Genomic DNA, 18,661 nt, shown 5'->3' with positions numbered 1-18,661 from the left:
AAAAGAATCTTTCAAAGCTAGAGAGTTAAAAAATACAAGTGTAGTTCCTTACTCCATCGTGATGATGTTGCTTGAAGCTTATTTGCATAATTCATGCACCAGTTTATAAACCCAGGCCTGGAGTAGATCAGTGATTGCCACAATTTGAACTTTACGGGTCACTAAATATAGAATTTTAAATTTGGCAGGTCACTCATGTTAATTTAGAAATAAAAGATGCTTTGTGGATTCATTCTTTTGCAGACTTATCCTCATCGTCATCATTCAGTTAGCAAAAGAATGAATGCACAAATTATGACGCTTCATCTCAAAGGATTAAAAAAAATATTTTTTTAAATATAAGAATTTGCTTGTCCAGAATTTCCTCTATATTAATTTTTTTTTTTTCAATAAAGAAAACTCTGCATGATGCACATACCTATGACGGAAAGAACATGTTGTACTCCAAAAATCATGTAAACTGATCAAGTAATTTTATTTTTAGATAAAATCAAATTCTGTGGCTAAACTACTGAGATGATCTTGCGACACCAAAACAGTTTGAAGAAAGAAGGGAGATAACTGAAATTAATTCAAGCTTGCAAAGTTTTAAAAAGCAATTCTTTATATGGGGAGGGGAAAAAGCATTAGAAAAACTCAAATTTGCTTAAAAATGATTTTCTTTGTAAAAATAAAACTACTCAATCAATTTATGTGATTTTTGGTGTATGATATTTTCTTTCTGTCATGGGTGTATACATCATACAGATTTTTTTTTGTTCTTTAATATGGGGGAATTCTGGGCAAGGACAACACATACACACACACACATATATATATATATATATATATGAGATATGGACCTGTGGAACAAATTCGATTTGTTTTTAGCTGGTAAAAATCGCTGCTAAGGTGTCATAATTGAAAAAAATTGGAATTTTACAGGTATACGTCGACTAACATGTTTTTTCTATGCATGCTCAAATATACATTTATACTTTTAACTATGTTATTTTTTTTTATATGCGCATGGACTTAGCTCAAATGGTAATAAATAATATTGGAAAGCTATGTGTTTTGTTTCGATTCTAGCTAATGGCACTCAAGACGGTTATAACATACTACAAACATTAATGTATCTGTATACTAATAATTTAATGTTCGTGGTATGTTATCACCTTCTATTCTCCTTTTTAATAAATAGGATCTCCCGATCGCATAATTTAAAATCTGAAAACTGTGACGTACGTACTATGGTGTTAATATATAGATTAAAACATTTTAAATGTTAAGTTTATTCAAATATCAGACATTTTTAGTATGATACTTGTTCATGTTTCTTTAATCAAAATTTTTCAACCACCACTCGTCCATGGGTCTACAGTTGGCAACCACGAAACTAACTAATCCATGGACCACTGGCTATCAACTACTGAACTCGGCTGCTGAGCCTTGGTTATGCAACTAGCCTCAGAGAAAGAAAACCAGTTTTTCTTTGCATACCCCAGCATTGCTTTCAGACATCATGGATTTCTCCTTGCCACTGGACTAAAGCATTGCCAGTTCAGGACGTGCAGTTGAAGATTATGCAACTCTTGCTTCGCAATAGATCCTCTGCAGCCCCTTGTTCGTGCAGATACCTTTGCAGGGAATATCCATGAAAGGGGGTCAAGTTCAAACCGATAAGTTATGACACATTTAACACAGCAAGGATACATTTTCATTCATGTAGGATTGTTTTAGATGGCGGTGGTGGTGAAGGTGTTGTTGTTGTTGTTGTTGTTGGTGGTGGTGGTGGTGGTGGTGGTAGTGGTGTAGAATGACATTTTCTTCTTTCATCAAAGTTCAGTCAGAGAAGAAAATTCGCCTTCCTTGTCTGAAATGCTTCTAAATATCAGTGTCACTCTCGCCCTTCACCTCCACCACCACACCCACGCTAAGCAAGCCTTCATACAAACTTAATAGAATGAGACACTCTGCTTTCAAAGTGGAGATACTTACAGTAAACAAAGAAATAGGTAATTAGGACAATAAAATAATTGGCCTGGATTAACGGCCATCAAACCCGGGCTGATTGTTCAAATCAAAACTTATTAGCTCACATGAAATCAAAAATGAGTTTCAACAAAATGAAAACATTATTTGCAGACAATAATTGAGAGAAGGAAAAAGCATGTGGGTGGGGGACTTCACTTTAAAATCGTAAACAATTAAAATAAAAACGAACAAAAAATACAGGAGGAGAAGCACTTTTAAGGAATGAGCACACAGAATATTTCAGTAATTTGACTAAGAATCATGAGTCAGTCCCGGAAATGGCCAAAATAGTCTACGATTTGAATGTGCCTGCCTTTTTTTTCTATTTTTTTTTTTTTTAAGGAACATATTTTTTTTCATTGGAAAAAGTCTTAGCCATCTGGTTAGGAGTAAAGTGAACAATTAAATTTGGGGGAAAAATCTTAAGTAAAATGGCTTTTGGGGGCAAATGTGGTATTATAGTAACTGGTGATTCTATTAAAAAATTGATATAGACATTTTCATTAATTGTAACCTAGAATGACCAACGACGCCCCTCCCCCCCCCCGCACGTTTGAATGCCCTTGTGACTCATTTTGTGCAAATAAGTATTGCAAAGTGTAGTATTTGCTCAGATAATATACTTTAACATTTCTGTTCTCAGTCAGTTTTTCTTATAATTTTTATTTGATTCCAAAACATATTAATTTGGCAAGTTGGATTTTCCTCACCCAAAAAAAAAAACAATGTATGTATAGGCAAGTAAAGAGGAACCTCCAAGCTAACCCTAACCTTCTCATGCTTAATATTATCTGCCCTTGTACATTTTTTTCTGCTGCTAAACCATAAACTGTTTCAGCTATTTCCGGGACTTGAAATCCTCTACATGCTTATTCCTTACAACTACCAAATTATCTTGTTCGATTTATTCTTGTTTTAAAATTCTTAAAATCAGTTTTGTTTCCAGCTTTGAACAAGAACTCGGTCACAAACGTTCGACTCCCCTCCCCCCCACACCAAACACACAAGAATTAAATTTTCTTTTTTTTATTTCAAATTTTTTAACCTTCAAATACTAAAATATGCATCAATCTTAGTATCCATATTGCGAAAAGCAAAACTTTCCATTTGTGGAACACGTTGTCAAGGGATTGCTTCCCTGCTGTCTACAACATGGTCGTTTTCAAATGCAATATGAAATACTTGTGATAACCTTACCAATTTTATTCATCCGACTCATCACTGTCAATCCTCTCATAATATTCTTCGTCATTAAGCTGATAATCCATTTCATTAGTCCATATCCCCAAGTGGTAAGAACTTTTCGTTTTAATTGCAGGTTATTCACTGGCTTTCAGCCATCTAGTATTGACTATATTACTTTCAGCTAAAAGTTATATGGAAATCTACTGTCTCTGAATAGATCAAGAAAAACTTTTTTAGAGCTATAGTGGAGACAGTGCTGCTTTATGGTTTACCAGCATGGACTCTCAGTAAAAAAACTTGAAAATAAGGTAGATTGAACTTATGCTAGAATGCTCTGGCCAGTGTTAAACTTAAACTGGAAAACACACCCAACCATTAGCCATCTGTATGGTCGGCTGCCCAGGATCTCTTCAGTAATAAGAGAAAGAAGGACACGATATGCCAGACATTGCTAAATAAGAAAAGATGAGGTTGTCAGTGTGAGTGATGTGGTACTGTGTATCCCAAACACGGAACCGCTAAAGTAGGAAGACCTGTCATGACGTACACAAGATTATTGACAGAAAATACTGGCTTACAACTTGAAGATCTTCCTAAGGCAATGAAAGATAAAAACCTGTGGAGAGAAAGAGTCAATTTTGTCCGGGAAATCCACCCGATAAGATGATGACGAGTATTGACTAGGCTCAATTTGCTTAGTCTTGGTGATGTTATGGAGGAAATTGGTGGGTCGATATGATTATAGCCAAAAATGTTCAAAGTTATCTCATGAGATTTTAACAGTTGGGCCTAAACAGAATTTAAGCAAACGTAACTGATTCTGACTAGCCAATTTCCATTTGTTACTGTTGTATAATGACACTAAAATAACATACTTTGCTGCAGTATATTTTTAAAAAATTCTCATTTTACATGGACAACTACAATATGAAAACATTTTTCAATCATAACTGAAAAATCAAAATCAGTAACTCATATTTTTATTGAATCTAAAAAGAGTTGTCTCCCTTACAGGCATAATTATTTTTCTGTATTTGTTCAAATTAAATGTGCAAACAAAAAAAATTTTTTTTAAATAAAATGTCTTTGTTGCATCCCAGACAACATCAGATAAGTACATAGATTCGTTATAGATTAAAAAACAATCTAGTTAGAATTTGGGTCTAAAAAAAAAATATTCCAACAGACCTGCCGATTTCTCTCGTCTCCAATCCTCGAGATCTGGATCTTTTTCCTTCCCATTTCCCCGGTTGTCTGAATTTTGTACTGTCGGAAATTCCACTCACACCAAAGGAAAAGTGGTGGATACAATTATCACCACTACAAATTTCTGAAAGAAAAAGAAAAGATGTATCAAGTATTTTCTTAAAAGGAAAGACCAACACAGTAGAATTTTTCTTCAAGAAATGTTACGAGCCGTGAAGTGTTTTGAATTTCACATCAAATAAAAAGGAATTGACTGAAAATCAGATATTCCAATTTTGTTTATTTGATAATCGAACCAAAAATTTTATTTTACATTTAATAAAAAAAAATTACTGTATTACTCAATTTTCTGAAGTTTTCATTTTTAACATTTTTAAATAATGCTTTCAAAGGATTTGGCAATCTCTTTGGCAAGCTTTTTTGTTTCGTAGAACAAGTATGGAAGGAGATTGTTTTTGAGAAAATGGGGTTAAGCAAAGAGAAATTGGTTAGAAAAATCTACATATTTTAATCAATATGCAATCATTTTTGAAACAAGCAAGCCTCCTTCTTCCACTATAAAATACAAAAGAATAATAAAAAAAGAAAAACGTTTAATTTTCTTTTCTATTTGTGAAGGAAATTAAGCTAACTTATGATTTTTAATGAAAAAGGCTATTCCACAAAGCCGTACGATTTCTTTTTAGCTTTAAAATCTTATATATGTTATATAAAGCCAGAATTTCCCCTATTTCTTTGATCGGTATAATTCTATAAACAAAAGGTAAATGAAAAATCTATTTCATCAATGATTTAATCTTTTTTTTTTTTTTTTTTTAAAGCAATCCTATTTTATCTATTTTAATATTTAGTCCTCATCCACATTTAACTTTTTAGTTACAAATAAAGAAATGCAAAAAGTTTTTACTAGTGTTGGGACGATTAATCGGAACCAGAATTGGGAATCGGAAAAATTGGAGCTTTTTGGGGTATCGGAATTGGTATCAGAAAAATTTGCGCCTATTTTTCGATGCCAAAACCAATTCCTTAAATTATCTTTTTTATTTGATTTTGGTTTAAGAAACATTTTCCACTGCTTGTAGTAATAATAAAAAATAAATATCTACTGATTTAAACTTCCAGTAAGACTAAAATCTTTAGATCAGCCCTTCACAAGTGTTTTTACATTTGAGAAAATATAAGCACATTTAAGATTTGTTTTTGCAGTAATCAGGGGAAAAAGATAACACTTTTATAATAAAATATTTAGAGATTAATGAAGAATCGGAATCGGTAATTGTATCGGAATCGGGAAAAATATTGGAATCGTCCCATCATTAGTTTTTACTCAAAAAATCGTCTTACTTAGTATACTGAATACTAATCTTATAACATTTTTTCTATACTCATAGAAATTATATTTCAAGCATTTTCATTGATTAACATCTAGCATTTAACTTTCATTCCAACATTTTCAACATAGCTGTCATAAAATCCACTTTTTTTTTTGCGAATAACTTGTTTCTGATAATTACATATGTTTAATGGGTTGGATGATTATGCTGTAGAGATCAATATTTGAAATGTTCGATGTCCTGCAAGTTTTTCAGCATTTTTTTTTTATCATTATTATTTAAAAGAAACCAGTTTTATATTTTGTATTCAGTCAGTAGTTACACCTCCCTCACCCGAATAAACCTCTAAAGAGTTAACCAGGTTGGCACACCATCCATAAATTCACTCTAATATGTGGATAAATCGATTTCTTAAAGAAAATCTATTTCATGTAAAATGAATAACCTGTAAATTCCTAATGAATATGAAAAGAACTCATTCGCTCAAACATGGGTCTGGAGGGAGGAGGGGGGGGTTCTAGAAGAAGAATTTGTTTTTCCAGCAAGCGTTATTAATGGACCCTTCGAAAATATTGAATGAAACACATCAGATGTAATTAAATGATTCTCTTGCGTTGTGTTGGGAAAAACGAGATAACATGTCTGAAGGAAAACCGATATACAATTTTACATGGAGAGGAGATGGAAAGTGTGGAAGAAGGAGAAAACCAGAGTCCTTATCGACTCTCTCCGATGAATAAAGTATAGCTTGCATGTCCCAAGAAAGTATTTGAATAGGAAAGAAATTGAAGCAGCCAATGGCGTGTCATCATGGTAGATGGCTGTACCTTATCAAGTGGCCAATGCAGCCATGCCTGACTGACAGGTCCTGGCAAGTAGGCGGTCATCTTAATTGGTAATGCTATTTCCCTTATTTGGAAGGCAACTCAGTAAGGACCTAAACCTGGTATTTTTTATCGTTTTGCTTTACAGCACACCAATCTTTTTATTTACTGTGTTTGGTTTGGTTGGTTTGTATATGAAAATAGTTGTTTTTGTTTTTTGACTTTGCAGAACATGATTGAGTTTTGCAAAGGGAAATGACACGTACATCATTTTTAGAATTACTTTTTAAAGATTACTTCTGATTTCTTTCATGGAATGTCTTTAGTGCATATTGGAAACATAAATCCTTTCCTAGCTTCCCATCTGTGGAACACAATACCATGGCACTGCTTCCATGTAGACTACATACATAGTCGTAGTTAAGTCCAATTGTCTTCCTAACTGATCAAATCCTACGATTTGCACCAATAGTTTCCAATCCTGTTTGTCAGTCAACTGACAATCTCATTAAATTTCTTCCTCAAATGGTTTTTGGGCGTCGCTAAGTATATATGTATGTCATCAGCATTCACCCTAGGCAGGTTGAACCTGCTTCTTCCAAAAGAGGAAGTATCAAGGGAATATTAAATTCACAAGTGATCCCCGGTCACATGTATATCCCGGTTAGAGAAGATGACACCGTTAGGTTTTTGCACTTCCTGCAGGGAGGTGTCGATGTCCTCCTACATACAGCGCCTGGTATTCCCAAATGGTCACCCATCCGGTACTGATCAAGCTAAATGTTGCTTAACATCATGATGACACAACAGTACAAAAAAATTAAAAAATTTTTAATACTTTCCCAATAACATACACATGTTCACTTTTCATTGTTTTAGATGAGATCAAGGAGATAAATATAATTGTTTCTGAATAGATAAAGGAACATTTTACACTTTTACAAAAATCAAGATGGCTACTAAAGTTCTAAGATTTCTCGGAAACTGCTAATGCAAACGAGGTGGACTTAATGCATAGAAATAGAATCAATAATTTATAATTAATGTTTGAAAATGAACAAAACGGCTCAACGATAGAAGTCAATGAGAAACTTCCTCGGCAATGTCTTCTAATAACATCTCTGAAAGAGACTAAGCTTCAGTTGTGAATCAGAGGGCTAGATAATTACCTATCCCCTGCTGACATGGGAATCCTCCATTTTGAACCTCTTCCTTTTTGCTCAAAAGCACCCTGGATCAAATGGAGGACGCTCTTACTACCCGTGAATAGGGATGAGGCGATCGAAATCTGCTATAGCCAGATGGTGCTACAAAACCAACCCAAACATCCGCGAACTGTGTAAAAAAAAAAAAAAAAAAAAAAAAAAAAAAAAACTATGATGCAACATAGCTTTGCCTGCCCTCTATCGCCAACAAGTGCAGCGAGTAAACCACGCTTGAAATGTTTCAACATTATGTAAATAAGCAAAATCAAAACAAGATAGCGGCAGAATGAAACTAAGTTTGATACATTTGAAGCATGTTTTTCTCAAGTTTACACGTGTAATACTAAATGGATTTTAAGTGGAGATGATTCTTCGTTTAATAATAGTCACCAATAACAACAAAAAAACATTTTTTTAATGTCTATATAGAATGTTTTCCTGGCATTCGGCTCTCGACGTGATCTTTAACAATTACCTCTCAGTGTTTATGACTACTAGACTGTTTCATTTTTAAGTTTCACTTGTTGATGTCAAATAATACGCACACACAAAAAAAGCAGTATATAATTTGTTTTAAAAGAAGATTTAAAGAAATAATTAAAATTTCTCTTTAGAAAGTGAACTAATTTAAACTTAAAATCGGATATTTTTTTTGCTGTTTTTTTTTTTTTGTTGTTAAAGTAGAAAGTAAAATTATTTAAAATCCTATTTCATTAAAAAGATATAATTTGTTAGAAAGAATTGAGAAAATGTCGCTTTTATTAATGTTTCTATCAAAGAGATTCTTTGCCTCTTGTTTTGGTGGTTTGGAGGATTTGTTGATTTCTTTCGTAAAAAAAAAAAAGCAAAACGAAAACATTACAAGAAAGAAGCAAATATTTAATTAGTTTCATCGTTTTTGTCTTCCGCGAATGCTTTACATTAAAAAGAAAATTGTGATTAAAAGAGAAAGGGCGCCGACCATTTTTGTAGGTATTTTTTGTTTCCGCCATCTTTTCTTTCTGGGGAGAAAAAGAATCGGCAGGAAAAGTAGGAAACTGCGAAGACAAAAACAAAGTGCAAACCTTTTGAGAGAAAAAAAAAAATGTCGAAGAGATTTCACTTGGCAAACATGGCTTGTCGAATTTTTGTTTTCTCTCCCTTTTCAAGATTGCTACTCCATTCATTCGCTTTCGTGCGCAGATTTTCCTACTCGATTATGAACTGAAAAACCCCGACGAACCCTCTCGCTTTTTTTTTTTTTTTTTTTTTTTTTTTGGCTTGTAAAGGGTTCAGCGTCCCAATAAAACCCGACATTTCTCTGCCAAACACGATTAATCGTAGATAGATGTCGTATAGGCGTGGGAGGGGCAACACTTCAGTTTATCTGTTATTTCACTTTAACTCCCCCCTTTTTTTAAAGGAGGGGGGGTCTCTTTTTTCTTCTTTTTTTTTTTTTTTGTAGTAACGAAACATTTCAAACCAGGTAAGACATCCAGATTCTTATTTAGAATTCGACTTAATTAAAAAAAAAATAATGATAATAAATAGAGAAAACATATTTATGATGCAGTGCATCTGCATCACTGCATCATTGATGCACTGATGCAGGATGCACTGTCATACTCGTCACGGATTGAAGATGTCATCTTCCAAAAATTACGTAAATTAGTTTTTTTGTTTTGTTTTGTTTTTTACGGTTTTTAGATATTTTAATAGTAAATTGTATCCATTACAAGGTAATCTCGATAATTCGAATTGGGTTATCTCTCTCTTATTTATAAAGCATGGCGGATCCAAAAATAGTGTCTCACTTTGTAATAAAATTTGACTGCCTTAGTTAAGAAAAAAATACTTGATCAATTTACATGATTTTTGAAATATGACATCTTCGTTATGTGACGGGTACGTACATCACATCATGAACATTTTGTATTTTTATTTTTTAAAAGTCGAAACCGACATCAAGACTGTCAGTTTTGAGCAAACGAAAAAAGAGCAAAATAAATAAATAAGAAAGAAAGAAAATAATAAAATAGATTTTACTTTTCCTGATTCTTTACTCAGCCCCCCCCCCCCCCGGTCCCCATTATCCACCGTCAATAAACGTAGATTCAGCAGAGACATGAGATGTGGGTAAGGGTTTGGAAGGAGGGGATCAAATTTTTCAGTTTTTAATCTTCGCCAATTCTGATGTCAAATGTTTTTTCATGTTTTCGCTTCAAGACATAAGAATTAATCTAATTTCGCTAAATTTATTTGAATCGAAATGTTTGACTTTGAATAAAAGAAAAGAATCAACAAGTTGACACCGATGATGAAGTAAAATTTACAAATTTTGTTTAAAAATTTTAATCATTTTATTTATTTTTTATTTTAATTTTTAGTCAAAAGAAAAATTGAAGGCGGTAAACTGTGCCAAGCGAAAATTTAATGAATAGTGCTTCTTTAGCAGTGTCAGAAATTTAGTGAAAATAGTGAATAATTCCACCCCATCTTTCCAAGCTTATAACTCCTCGAAAAATGTAATTCAAGCCCTAATTTTTTTTTTCAATTAAAGGAGTAAGGACCAAGGTTTTATTTAAAAAAAAAACAAAACAAAACAATGTGTTTTTTTTTTTAAAAAAGGTTTTAAACTTCGGACTTTACAGGTAAATTTCTAAAAAACTGATTTTTTTTTTTTGTTTTAAATTTGAATATATTATTTATTGACCTTTTCTCTTCAATTTGTGATATATAAACCTATTAAACATAAATTAATTATTTACTTTTTAATAGACATTTCAAAATGAGAGGCGTAAATTATTCGACCCCCTATCTTTCTAAGCTTATAACTCCTCGAAAAATGTAATTCAAGCCCTAATTTTTTTTTCAATTAAAGGAGCAAGGACCAAGGTTTCATTAAAAAAAAAAAAAAAAGACAAAAAGAAAAAATGTGTTCTTATAAAATAAGGTTTTAAACTTCGGACTTTACAGGTAAATTTCTAAAAAACTGATTTTTTTTTTTTGTTTTAAATTTGAATATATTATTTATTGACCTTTTCTCTTCAATTTGTGATATATAAACCTATTAAACATAAATTAATTATTTACTTTTTAATAGACATTTCAAAATGGGGGGGGGCGTGAAAATGGGGGGGGCATGAAAATGGGGGGGCGTGAATTTAAAAAAAACGTTTGTCTAAAATATTATATTCGGTTTATTGGAAAGAACATAAAATTTCACATTGACCCTGAAAATATCGTAAAAATAGAATCAATAGAAAAATTTTGATAGATTTTTAAAATTTAAAAATATTGAGTTTAAAAATTGAAAAATATTGAGTTCGGAAAATTCATTACTGTTTTAAAAAAAAAATAAAAATATTTTTATTACTTTTAAAACAACTGTAATAGTTTATTTTGGAAGTATAATCCATAAAGAAAATAAATAACCCACTTTTAACAGAGAAATTACGAGATTTTTATATTGTATTCGCAGTTTCGTGTTAGGGGTGTCAAAAATTCCTACAAAAATTCTGATACTGCTAGTGCTTCTTTCTGATGGTTTCACGCTTGTGACACTTATTACTGTGGAACTGCTTCCTTGCTTTCCTCGTCTTCTAATCCAGCGTCAACAAATACTTGTCATGAATCGTCTTATTAAAAGTAAACAAAAATATTGATAGAAACACATCCAATGTCACCAACTACATTTTCGTACGATTAGTGATATTTATTAGATATGTTTCTATTAGCATTTTGTTTAATTTTCGATTTTGGGGCCATTACCAAGGCTCGGGGGAAATCACCATTTTGTTTTTCGTTCTAACCCGACAGATTTTACACTACCTTCATGTCTGACTAAAAAAGTGCAAACAATTTTTAAATATATTCATTTATCTATTTGCGAACTCTTATCCTCATTTTCATAGTTGTTTCACTACGTTTCGACTAACTATTCCTATGACCTTCCTCAGGTGGTTAACAGCGATTAGATATGAAACTATTCTCAGTAATTACTGTCTTTCATAGTTGTTGTCGTCTCACCACGTTTTTGGCCAACTAATCCTCTGGCCGGCTTTGGGTGAGATTGAAACCGCTATCTTCAAACAATGCTCGCCTAGAACCGTAGCGCAGTAAATAGAAGCGTTGAATCTCTACGGTTCCAGATAAGCATTGTCTGAAGATAACGGTTTCAATTCTACCTAAAGCCGGTCAAAGATTTAGTTAGTTAAAAACGTGGTGAGACGACAACCATGGAAGGTGTTCAACAAAAAAAAGTTTTCAACAAAAAAAAAAAAAATGATAAAAGATTCTTTTTTTTTTTGTTTTTTTTTTTTTTCGAAGTAACGGAATAATAAAATAAAAGGTTTACTATCTGTTAACTAAATTATTAGGAACTTAAATTATCTCCTTTGGATTTATGAAGATTGCAACTGTATTTTTGTTGGTGCATTTAAATTGTCATTATACGTGTAAGATGAAACTTGCTATCTTAATTTTTAATAATATTTTTTTAACTAAAATAACGAGAGTAAGGAAGCCAAAACCGATTTCATGTGTACATGTTTATATATGCGTGTGAACAGGATTCACCCCTAAAATAATTAACTGATCATTATGAATTTTGGGACACAGCTGTTACGCGTAAGGTTGAGTAATTTGAGCTATAATTTGATTTTATGCAAAGAGAAAGGGGAAACCCTTCGTGGACATTCAGATACTTTTAGTTTTTTGTGTTAACAGACAATTCATAAATATTCTACAATTTTCAGTTTCTTTATAGTATTTTTTTTTTATATAACTTTAGCGTGCATAATAAGATAGTAAGGGCACAACCTTCCATTTAAAAATTCCAATATTTCAGATTTGCATTAAATTTGGATCCAGGGTCATTAGGGATTAATTAGCTAGATCTTTTGCAGATAAATTCCACGACCCATATATAAGAAAGTTGCATTTTCTTTTTAAATAAATAGAGAAAAGGGTTTTTGATATGAATATCAATGCACAAAAAAATAAAAAAAATTATATATATATGTATATATATATATATATATATATATATATATATATATATATATATATATATATATAAATGTGTGTGTGTGTGTGTGCATTTAATGTGTGCTTAAATGAGAAGTATCGGTGCCTAAAACTAAACGAAAATTCTATGAGCAAAGTTTCTTTCCTAGAACAGTCCGTCTGTGTAACAATACCGTGGGGCTACTTCATAGCTTACTATAATATGGTCGTTTTCAAGTATAATGTGAACCGTCCTCTTAAATAATCAAACTCTACTCAAATTCCATCATTAGTGATCAAGGTGTTGTCTCACAGTCTACTTGGCATGCGTTAATCCTTATCCTCGAGTAGCCGTTGAACCTTGATAAGCAGTGACCCCTAATAAAAAAAACAACAACTGTGTAGATCAACTTCTACGTTGCACCATTGACTGTTATTGCTGTTTGAGAAGATGGAGGGAGGGGAGGGGGGGGGAGAAAATCAATAGCAAAGGAGATTCGAGCAAATTGATTGAAATATCTTCACCCGACGGAACGGGATGGAGGAAGGGTCGGGAGAGAGAGAGAGAGAGAGAGAGAGAGAGAGAGAGAGAGAGAGAGGGGGGGGTCTTGAATGGGTCTGTGGTTTTAGACAGTTCTCGATTTTACTTATCGCTTGTTGGAGGCCAACTTGGCTGGCCTAAAAATCTCTGACCAACTGCCAGACAATTATTATTGCACAGTGGAAGAGTAAGGGGGAAGGCATGTACAAACAGAAGAAACAAAATGGTGTGCAAATACACGCACAGATAAAACAGCCGAAAAATAAAGTTCTTGTCTATAGAATTCCCCCTATATTAAAAAATATATATATATAACGTAACGTATCATTGAAAAAAAAAAAAAAAAAAAAAAAAAAAAAACGAGAATATTGTGTCCAAAAATCAGTAAATTGATAAAGTAGTTATATTTTTTTTTATATAAAGAAAATCATTTTTAAATGATTGAATAGGAATTCGTAGGCATTAAAACCATAAATCTCGCAGGCTTGAACCATTGTTGAGTTAACTCATGTCTCTTAAGATTGTTTTCAATATGCCGGCTGAAACATTCTGTTAAACTGTTTAAGAATAAAACTAATTACTTAATCAATTTATGTGATTGTTGGAATATGATTTTTGTTTTGAAACGGCTATTCCATCATATACACATATATTATTATTTATTATTATTTTTTTACTATAGGGGGATTTCTGGAAATAACCCTCAACTCTTTTCAAATACGAATAATAATAATGCAATCGCGAACACGTAAAATCGTCTCATGAAAATAATATAAATAAAATTCAAAAACGTTTTGTTTAAAACAACAAAGCTTGGTGAAAATGCACTGGGAGACCACCGGAAGACGGTCAATGTGCATTGGTTGTCCAACCTGCAAAGGTTGTTTATTCCGAAAGACATGGGAAGGTTAGAGGTGTTTATTCCAAAAGGCATTTTCTTATTTTCAACCTCCCCGTAATCAACTTCTTAAAAGTAAGTTTCCGGGTGGTCCCCCAGTGCACTTTCACTTAAAGTTTTTATTTTAAATCTAAAAACTGTATAATCGTCGATTAATAATGATCCGATTTATTTATGCATTCATATAAACTTTCGAGTGAATTTTGTTGCACGAATATTGGGTTGGCTTTACGGAAACATAAGCAAAGCTCATGAATAATCGAACCTGATAGCGCGGAGCAACATTCACAACTTAAAGAGTATGTTTTGCTTTTTTAACTAAAAGTAACGCGAAACTTTGACATTTTCGGATCGGGTATTTTTAAACTGTTCTCCCCCCTCCCCCCAAAGAACTTCTCCAAAAATGAAAAAAAAAAAAAAAAATCCTCCCCCCCCTTAAAAAACAGGAATGCACAAGTGCCCTATTATACATTACAGTCGGCAGTTCTACTCACAAGGCTACGAATCGGTGGCCGCAAATCGCTCTCATCAAGTGCCTATTCCTATTAATGAAGCACTTGCCCATCCCTACACAGTGCTCAAACTACTAGTTGCTTAACAAACGGACGGTTAACAAATGGACGATCCACGGTTGGGGGAAGGTGCTTGTCGAGCCACACTGAGGAGTTGTGATACAACGAAACAGTACTGTATGTGGATGACTATATATATAATCCATCTTTACACGCATTTAAACTAGACGGATTTGGTAGGGAATTTCATTCTAATGTATTTTATATAAATTATGTGCTCTAGCTTATCTTCTTTTTTTTTTAAGTATTTTTATGAGCTCTTGAGTGTTAACTATTCTGTACTTTTACCGACGGCCTTTTTGATAGATCGAGAAAAAAAAATGAGAGAAACCTTACTTTGGTGACTACAACGACAACTCTTGATGAATCGAGAAGGTGATATCTGATCAGTACTGGTCACCTTGGGAACCAATTGATTAAATGTGATGATGATGAACGACTAATTATTTTTCTCCAGTCTGTGGAGATTGAGAGATCCGAGATTTCGCTCAGTGTAGCTGGGGGCGAGGGAGTCACACATATATAATTAGCGTGTGTCGGAAAGGCTACCACCATTAAAGGGAAAATAATAATAGCAATAGATCGACCGTCGGAACTTCGAACACGAAAAATGATATGTAGATACGCGGAAAAGAAAAAACTATTCTCTCTCGCGGATTCCTTTTATTTAAAACATAAGCTGTAACTACCCAGTATTACTCGGAATTATTTTTACATTATTTTGTTTCATTTTTTTTTTTTTTTTTTAGGAGGGAGGATTTCTACAGTATTTTAACCGAATACTTTTTAACCCTAAACTAACTTTAACCCGTGGGAACTAGTAAATAAAAGTATACTCCCAACCGGATGTTAACTTGTTGACGCCAAATACAAAATGTTTAAAAACGTCGATGCGCAGCCAGGCTCCGCGCAGTCTTTTGGGCAAAAGAAAAATAGCTATAATATTAATTTCTAGCCAATAAAAAGTTTCCGCGTCCAAAATAATATGAACAGTAAACTCTTTGTCGAGCCTACAGGCGGATATAAAAGATGCAAGAACTTAGACACCAGGGTCGGAAAGTAGTATTAAGAAGTCAGCACCCCAGAGGAGAGGCACTCAGACCTGAATTTCCCGGTGAGGCCACCTCAATAAACTCCTCAAATAAAGCCTGGGAGGGTGGACCTCCTAGAACTGCACAGAACTAAACTCCCACTGCAAAATCAACAGGGGCCGGATCATTACAGGAATGGCCTAATCTCTGTGGATTTTGGGAGCCGAGGATAAAAATCCCTAGTCGGATATAATTGGCGGGTGTAAAAAATCGAACTTTTTTTTGACGAGAAGAGAGAGAAAAGGAAACACACAGAAATAGGTAAAGAAAAAAGTCCGTCCTTGCTGTAAGAGCCGAATACGCTTATCATACTTACTCCACAAACCCGATGCTTCTGTTCAGTCTCGAAAGACAAAGAATACCCCCTGTAAGGGCAGCTGCACATGTAACTGTGGCAAGGGTTGCGCAATTTCTAGCCACACCTCTCCTGACTCGACATTGTTTTAGTCCAGTGGCAAGAACAAGCTCAGGACGACTGGAAACAATGCCGAGATAAGCAGAGAGCACATACAGCACCTGCATGTCCCAAATGGTCACCCACTTAGTACTGACCAGGTTCAACGTTGCTTAACTTCGGTGATCTAGCGGGAACCGGTGTGTCAACGTAATTATGCCGTGATTCCGCAAAACCAGAAGGAAGATATCATCTAAATAAAATATATTTACAAACATTTCTTTGTCATTCCTTTTTACTTTTTTCAATGAATTATCCAATTCACACATTCTAATTTTAAGCTAATATTTTGTTTAACTTCGAATGCGTGTGTCTGTTTTGCCTATGGAAGTTGACCGGTTGTGTGCTTTAATGTATTTATTTGCTTCCCCACCAAAGCAAATTAGGCACAAGGCCGTTTTTAATGTGGGGTAAAAACCAGCTCCCCTAAAAGTAGGCAAAAAGGGGGAACTCTGGTTACCAAAAATAATAATTGTCCCAGTATAGAAGGTTTCCCCCTCCATTGACTGGTACAAATTATCGTAAGTGCAGCATCTGCAGAAACGATACTACACTTTGATCCCGGCCCGAAGGCCAAGAACAATAGAAGGTATTTATTTGCTCCCCCACCGAGCAAATTAGGCACAAGGCCAATTTTTAATGTGAGGAGTGAAGGGAGGGGGAAGGGAAAAAGGGGACCAGCTCCCGAGAGGTGGGAAATGGGAGCTGGTTAAAGGTCAGGTATGTAGGGTTGCCCCCACATCTGGTCTCTGCTTGCAGTATCTGCCGGAACAGATACTACACTTTGATTCCGGCCCGAAGGCCAAGAACAATAGAAAAAAGGCAAGCCTCTTTGTGTGCTTTAATATTAAAACAAATGATCCACAAAATACGCCATAAAACGTATGTTTAAGGTTTAATTTGGCAAAAGCCGGTTTGTTTTGGTTCAGATTCTGTAGAAGCAGCCTTTTTTCTTCGTTTTTCAATTATAGCTATTAATTTAGAAATGTTATAGTTAATTGTTACAGTAGCGTTTTGTCATTAAATTATTAACTGAATCTAATCGCTATAAAATTTTAAAAAATATTTTGTTGCAGTCCGTAGCATTTTTAATATCTATTCAATAGTAAAAAAAAAAAAATGAATTGATGTAAACACTTTTTAAAAAGAGATCAAAATGCATTCTGATGGATTTGATTTTATAATCATCTTTGTTGCAATAGTTTTATTTTGCGATAGTACGTGTTTTTATATCATCGAATATTCGACTAATAATAAACAAAACATTAATAATTCGATATATAATTGTAACAGTTACGTCGCCAAGAGAAGTACACAGACACACACGTGAAATTGTTTTATAATGGTAATATTAGAGATAGTTTGGTGCTTTTATATACTATCGAACAAATATAGAATTTCAAGTGAAACAAATGGTACTTACGTAATTGCCATGTCGCAAATAGTAACATTTACAAAAATTACGGAAAACGATAAGGTAGAAAAATAATCTATAATATAAATCTCACCTGTCTGTTTAAATGTATGTATGTATGTATGTATGTTTGTATGGCTGCCTAAAACTTAGGCGATAGAATTTCACGAAATCGGTATCGTTTTGAAGCTCAGCCCTCCGGACGACAAATATCGAAAAATTGGCTAAAAAACATTAATTCTTTCACCCTCAACTGGGCACTTTACTACAGGGAGGGGTCGCTTTTTTCGCCGATATTTTCGAAAGTCATCCCCTCTTTTCGATTCACTAGCCTTAATTTATACCTTGGTCACTTCCGGTGTGGCGATGGGCGTAACAGCAAAAACGACACGATTTGTTTGTTTGTTTGTTTGTTTGTTTTTGTCAGGTTCTTTTCTTCCTTCGCGGTACGGGTTCGAGCCTGCCTACCTACTACAACTTTTTTTTTTTTTGCTCAACACACACCTTCAAACATCCGGGCAACGCCGGGCACCCAGGCTAGTTATTAATAAAAAACAGTTTTCGACAAAGTTTATATGTGGAATAAATTTTGTCCGACATTTTGAATTACGTTCGTCACGTGACGTAAGCAGCATAACTTAATTATCTCATCTGCGAACTTATATCATTCTTTTTTAGTAATAATCATTTTTTTTTTTTTTTTTTTTTTTTACTATATCGTTTTTTGTAATTTTTGGATATGTCACAACTATTTGAGACCCGACAATTACGTAGGTACCGTTTGTTTCACTTGGCATTCAATATTTTATCGTTTTATATAATATAGAGGCGCCGATATTTTAATTTTATTTTTACTCGGCAATTTCAAATGCTGTTTTATTTTAGAGGCAGTAATAGTAGTTGCGATGATCTTTCTTGCAGAAGCCAACTTGTTT

At 33.6% G+C, this 18,661-nt stretch overlaps 1 protein-coding gene across 10 annotated transcripts in view; it reads right to left on the bottom strand.

Moving 5' to 3' along the window:
* LOC145284828 (myocyte-specific enhancer factor 2C-like) overlaps positions 1-18,661 on the bottom strand; it is a 347,716-nt gene that overhangs the window by 109,480 nt on the left and 219,575 nt on the right. For all 10 annotated transcript variants that reach the window (XM_080133798.1, XM_080133802.1, XM_080133806.1 and 7 more), the window contains one exon: positions 4,390-4,531. In XM_080133798.1, the coding sequence (XP_079989924.1) occupies positions 4,390-4,443 (54 nt within the window). In that variant the 5' untranslated portion in view covers positions 4,444-4,531. The remainder of the gene's footprint in view (positions 1-4,389; positions 4,532-18,661) is intronic.

Source organism: Euprymna scolopes, chromosome 9 (assembly GCF_053919585.1).
Source record: "Euprymna scolopes isolate OS-2025 chromosome 9, ASM5391958v1, whole genome shotgun sequence".
NCBI lineage: Eukaryota > Metazoa > Mollusca > Cephalopoda > Sepiida > Sepiolidae > Euprymna > Euprymna scolopes.
Note: the sequence above shows the minus strand (reverse complement) of the source record. Positions and strands in the feature narration are given on the sequence as shown.